The sequence below is a fragment of the Opisthocomus hoazin genome, chromosome 2 (assembly GCF_030867145.1).
Source record: "Opisthocomus hoazin isolate bOpiHoa1 chromosome 2, bOpiHoa1.hap1, whole genome shotgun sequence".
NCBI classification, from domain to species: domain Eukaryota; kingdom Metazoa; phylum Chordata; class Aves; order Opisthocomiformes; family Opisthocomidae; genus Opisthocomus; species Opisthocomus hoazin.
This window is the reverse complement of record NC_134415.1, coordinates 65,501,300-65,506,478: the sequence shown is the minus strand read 5'-3', so window position 1 is coordinate 65,506,478 and position 5,179 is coordinate 65,501,300. Positions and strand designations below refer to the sequence as shown.

General features: G+C 63.6%; 1 protein-coding gene across 1 annotated transcript; it reads right to left on the bottom strand.

Moving 5' to 3' along the window:
• Positions 1-4,060: 4,060 nt before the first annotated feature.
• Positions 4,061-4,881, bottom strand: OLIG3 (oligodendrocyte transcription factor 3). The gene is given in 5 exon segments (XM_009931991.2): positions 4,061-4,138; positions 4,141-4,248; positions 4,251-4,363; positions 4,366-4,695; positions 4,698-4,881. Coding segments are annotated over 5 exon segments (813 nt in total).
• Between the last annotated feature and the right edge of the window lie 298 nt (positions 4,882-5,179).

The window sequence follows — 5,179 nt, the reverse complement described above, 5'->3', positions numbered from 1 at the left end:
TTTTTTGTGGCGGATAATAAACGAATTTCTTGAAAGCGCCAAGCTCCCGCCTATGCCGAGCCGAGCACCCGAGCCGAGCCCAGCCCCGGCCCCGCCGCCCCGCCGCGCCCTGCCCGCCCCGTCGGGCACGGACGAATCCAGAGGGCGAGCGCTGCCTCCTGCGGGTCCTTCCCGCTTGCCTGTTTCTACCCCCCAACCCCTTTTCCTCCGTTTCCTTTTTTTTTTGTTTGTTTGTTTTTTATTTTCCATTTGTGTTTGCGGAGGGAAACCCCACCGTTCCCTCTTGTCTTCCCACGGGCAGCTTCTCCAGAAGTTGTTCCTTTTTTTTCCCCCCCCAGGCGAAGGGAAGGGAAGGGAAGGGAAGGGAAGGGAAGGGAAGGGAAGGGAAGGGAAGGGAAGGGAAGGGAAGGGAAGGGAAGGGAAGGGAAGGGAAGGAAGGGAAGGGAAGGGAAGGGAAGGGAAGGGAAGGGAAGGGAAGGGAAGGGAAGGGAAGGGAAGGGAAGGGAAGGGAAGGGAAGGGAAGGGAAGGGAAGGGAAGGGCCCTGCTGCCGCAGGGGTACAGGAGCCCGAGGCAAGGATCAGGACACGCGGAGACTTGAATTTCTGTTGACCAGACCGAAGTTTCCCCCCTCGGCAGAGAGCAGGCGAGGAGACCTCCCCCAGCGCAGCTCCGAGCCCCCAGCACCGCACCTCCGAGCCCCTCGGGGTTTCCCCGCCCGACCCATCAGAAAGGAGCAGCAAACCGCGTCCCTGCAGGTGCCCTCGCCCTGTCCCCCCCCCCCCGCAAAGGGCCGGGACACGGCCCCGGGGAGCCGAGCAGCCCGGCGTTTCTCTCGCACCGCTCCGGACAGGGTGCTGCCGGGGGGCAGCCGGGGGGACGGGACATCCACCGCCCCTTGCCTGGGGACCCAAAAGCCGGGCTCAGCCTCATGCGGCCGCTCGCTCCCTTTCGCTGAGGGTAAGCACGAAGAGGCTTGGGCACCTTTCCCCGGCCCTGGCTGCGCGGCTGGAAAAGAGGGAGAGAGCGGGGCAGAGCCCGGGGGGGCTGCGGTTGGCTCGACGGGGACGAACACCCCGCAAAGAGCCCTTCTGCTCAGGCAACGGCCCGCCGTCCCCGGGACCGGAGGGGCCGAACGGCAGGGATGCTCCGGGCAGAGGCAGTGCGGCGGGTCCCGGGCACCCGACTACCGGCTCCGGGTGGCTGCCCCGGGACCGGAGGGGTGACTTCGCCCTCCCCTCGGCTGCGGTTGACGGCCCAGCCCCGCCGCAGGCTCCGCAAGCTGCTGGCAGCCGCAGCTGGGGGGCCGGCAGCCCCAGGCGGGAGCAGCCCCGTCCACGGCTGCCTCCCTCGCCCTGGGCCGGGGAGGAGCATGCGAGGCCGGGGAGAATGCGGGGCCGGGGGGGAGGATGCGGGGCCGGGGGGGATCCGCTTCTTGCGCCCCAGGCGCACCCGCCCGCGCTGAGGGGGTGCGCCGGGGGCGGGGGGCTGGCAGCCCCGCGGCCGGACCTGCACCCGGCAGCTCGCTCCCCCCAGCCAGAGCGGCCCCTCGCCCCCCGGCCCGGCACCCCGCTGTCCGCCCCGCGTGTCCCTGCAAGCGGGGTGGGGGTGTGGGTGCCCGCGGCTGCCGGGAGCGCGGAGGGCCCAACCCCAGTCCCTCTCCCCGGGACAGCGGGGCAGGTGCCAGCGCCCTGCACAGCCCCCGGACCCCAGCGCCGGCCCCTCTGTGGGGGTCACCCCCGCCGAGCGCCCAGGACCCCGGCCCCGGGCACAGCCCCCCTCCCACGGGGTCCGGGCTGCAGCGGCGGGGTCTCCTGCGGCGGGACCCCCTCCCTATTGGCTGCGTAAACCCTCCTGGAAGGCAGAGGAAATGTGCACAGCTGAGAACTAGGGAAAAAGGAAAAAGGAAAAAGGAAAAAGGAAAAAGGAAGGGAAGGGAAGGGAAGGGAAGGGGAAGGGAAGGGAAGGGAAGGGAAGGGAAGGGAAGGGAAGGGAAGGGAAGGGAAGGGAAGGGAAGGGAAGGGAAGGGAAGGGAAGGGAAGGGAAGGGAAGGGAAGGGAAGGGAAGGGAAGGGAAGGGAAGGGAAGGGAAGGGAAGGGAAGGGAAGGGAAGGGAAGGGAAGGGAAGGGAAAAGGAAGCTGCAGCATCACGATCACTTTGCTGGAGTGCTGGAAAGATTTACTTCGGCGGGGGAATGGCTTTTTTACAACATGATTCTTTACTTCAATAAGTTTTTAGGGCAAACATGCATTCTCCTTTTCATTTTCAACTGTTTGTGTAGGCGTGCTTATGCCTTAACGATTGCTCGGCTGCTGCAGTACCCCACAGCCGGTTGACCGGCGCGATCACCCAGAGCTGCCTCCCGAAAGTTGTTTCGCACCTCGGTTTAAATTTACTCACACACCCCCCCCCACACACACACCCCTTCCCCTCTCACTACTCAGCTTCCCACTCACGGCAGCCGCCTGCTCCGCGTTTCTGCAGGTGTCCCCGCGAAAGGCAGGGGGGTCGGGGGTGCCTGCCCTGGGGGGCCGGACCCGCTCCCGTGTGCGGAGCAGGGGGTCGCTGCCCTTTCCCAGCCCTTTCCCAGCCCTTGTCTTTTCCCTGCCGGGAAAGGGCTGACAGCTGGATCTCCTGGGGAAAAAAAGAAGAAAAAAAAAAAAAAGAAAGAAAAAAAAGAAAGTATTGCCCATTTTTTACCCTTTTTTACCATTTTTTACCTATGAACGCACCTGCCCCCGCGGCCCCCGGCCCGGCTCCGGCTGTCGGTCCTTCCGTCGGCCCGTGAACGGCAGCGCGGTGTGCGGCGCGGGGGCCCGGCAGCCGGTGGGGGTCCCGGACAGAAGCCGCAGGATGGGGTTCGCCGGTCCCTGCGGCCGGGTCAGGGGGCCCGGGGCAGGACCCGGGGCGGTCACACACCGGCGCCCGTCCCCAGCTTCCAGCCCCAGACAAAGGCGAACCAGGCAGCTTGCGATTCGTTTTTTTTTAATTTTATTTTATTTGGAAATCTCATCCAGAAACACTGGTCAATAATAAATATATCGATAGTTATCAAGAATATATAAAAAATAAAGACGCGGTGTTGTCTTTGAGGCCCTAACCGAGGACAAACGAACGAACGAAACGAACGACGACAGCATCTGGAGCAGGGGCCGGGGACACCGTACCGAAAAGCGAACGAACGGCAACAAAGATTCCGATTTCGCCCCGCGAGTCGCCGGGCTGGCGAGAGCCGACCCCGCGTCCGCAACCAAACCGAACCGAGCTGGGGAAACGGCGGCGGAGCGGGGCGAGCCCGGCGCCGGCGGGGAGGGCAGAGGGGAGAAGAAAGAAGAACCGCAAACAAAACCCGCACCGCGACCGAATCAGAAACTCGAAGCCGAAGGAACGAAAACCCCGCAGAACTTCGGTGCGGCGGCTCGGAGGCCCCGCGCTGCCGGGGAGCCGCCGGTGCCCGGGGCCGCGGGGTGCGGGCGGGACCGGGGCGTGCGGGCGGGACCGGGGCGTGCGGGATCTCGCCGGGCCGGGCCGGGCCGGGAGGTTTCGGAGGTGTCGCCATGTGGAAGGAAAGAAAGGAAAAGTCGGCAAAAAGAAGGAGAAGAAGCCCCAAACCGGTCTCGCCGTCTCTTAGTAGCTGTGAACACTACAATGACAACCTTGTCTTTTTTTTTGTTTTTTGTTTTTTTCTTTCCTTTTGCATCCATTTTAAGGAATTATTTACATTTGATCACCATCGGCCGGCATTATTATTATTATTAATTATTATTATTATTATTTTGTTTACAACAGGGACTTGGGGTATGGGGGGTATTTTTTTTTCGGTTTAGTATAATAAGAAAAGACCGCCCGAGGAGCCGGCTAGCACATTACCTTTGCAAGGTCATTACTACACTATTCCCGGTGTGTCGGGGGTAGCTGGCGGGGCGGGGGGCAGCGGGGACGGGTCCGGCTGCGGCTCCCTGCCCGCAGCCCTCTCCCCGCCCGTGGGAGCGCGGCTCCCATGGGGGCCCCGCTGGGGGCCAGGGGGGCGGGTGGGGGGTGGGGGCGTCTCGCCGGGTCACTTCAGCAGTCCTTGGTCTCCCCCGAGATCCTGGCCATGCTGGAGGCGGTGAGGGCCGAGAGGTGGGGCGGGGGGGGGGGGGCACCTGGCAGACGGTGCAGGGGCAGGGCAGGCCGGCCCAGTGCTGGAAGCCGCTGCCGAGCTGCAGGCCCGGGGGGGTGGAGGGGGTCTTGAGCAGGGAGTGGGGGGGGGCCGGATGGTGCCGATGGCGGGCAGGGAGGCGGGGAGTGAGGAGGGGGTGCTGGCGGAGGACAAGGCGCTGCCGAGGATGGGGTGCACCTGGTGCACGCCGCCGGCGGCGTGGGAGGGTGCCCGGCGGAGTGTCCCACCGTGCTGCAGTGGAAGGCCGAGTGGTGGCCCCCGTAGATCTCACCCACCAGCCTCTTCATCTCCTCCAGGGAGCTGGTGAGCATCAGGATATAGTTTCTGGCTAGCAGGAGGGTGGCGATTTTGGAGAGTTTTCTCACGGAAGGCCCGTGGGCGTAGGGCATCACCTCCCGCAGCCCGTCCATGGCGAGGTTGAGGTCGTGCATCCTCTTACGCTCCCGGCCGTTGATCTTCAGCCGTAGCTGCTGCAGGTCCTGCTCCGAGAGCTGCTTCTTGATTTTGTACTTGCTGCCTTCCCCTCCAGCCTTGAGCCGTTCCTGGAGAGGCCTTCCCCTGACATCTTCTGCACCAGGTCGTTCTGGGTGGAGGAGACGGAGTTGAGCCGGCTGTCCTGGTGGTGGTGATGGTGGTGGTGGTGGTGGTGGTCTCTCAGGTACATCTCATCCATGTCTGGCGAGGAAGCTCTGCTGGAGACAGAGCTGGAGTCAGAATTCATTGTATTCGGGCTTCCGAGCAATAAAACTCTTCGCTGTTCTGGAGGTGGCGGAACAAGACAACTCTCCTCCAAAAAGCAAGGAAACAGAACGAAAAGGAAATCAACGGGCGGCAGGCTCTGCCAGCGAGGGGCTGGAATGCCAGAGGAAGGGGAAAGCAGCCCCTCAGCCCCTTCTCTCGCCAGTCTCTCTCTCTCTCCCCCCCGGTTACTCAGCCTGTTTACGGGAGGCCAGTTAGTGTGTGCTTGGACTAACCTCAGCCTGCAAAAGAGGGGCTTTTATAGCGCTGCAGCAGAGAGA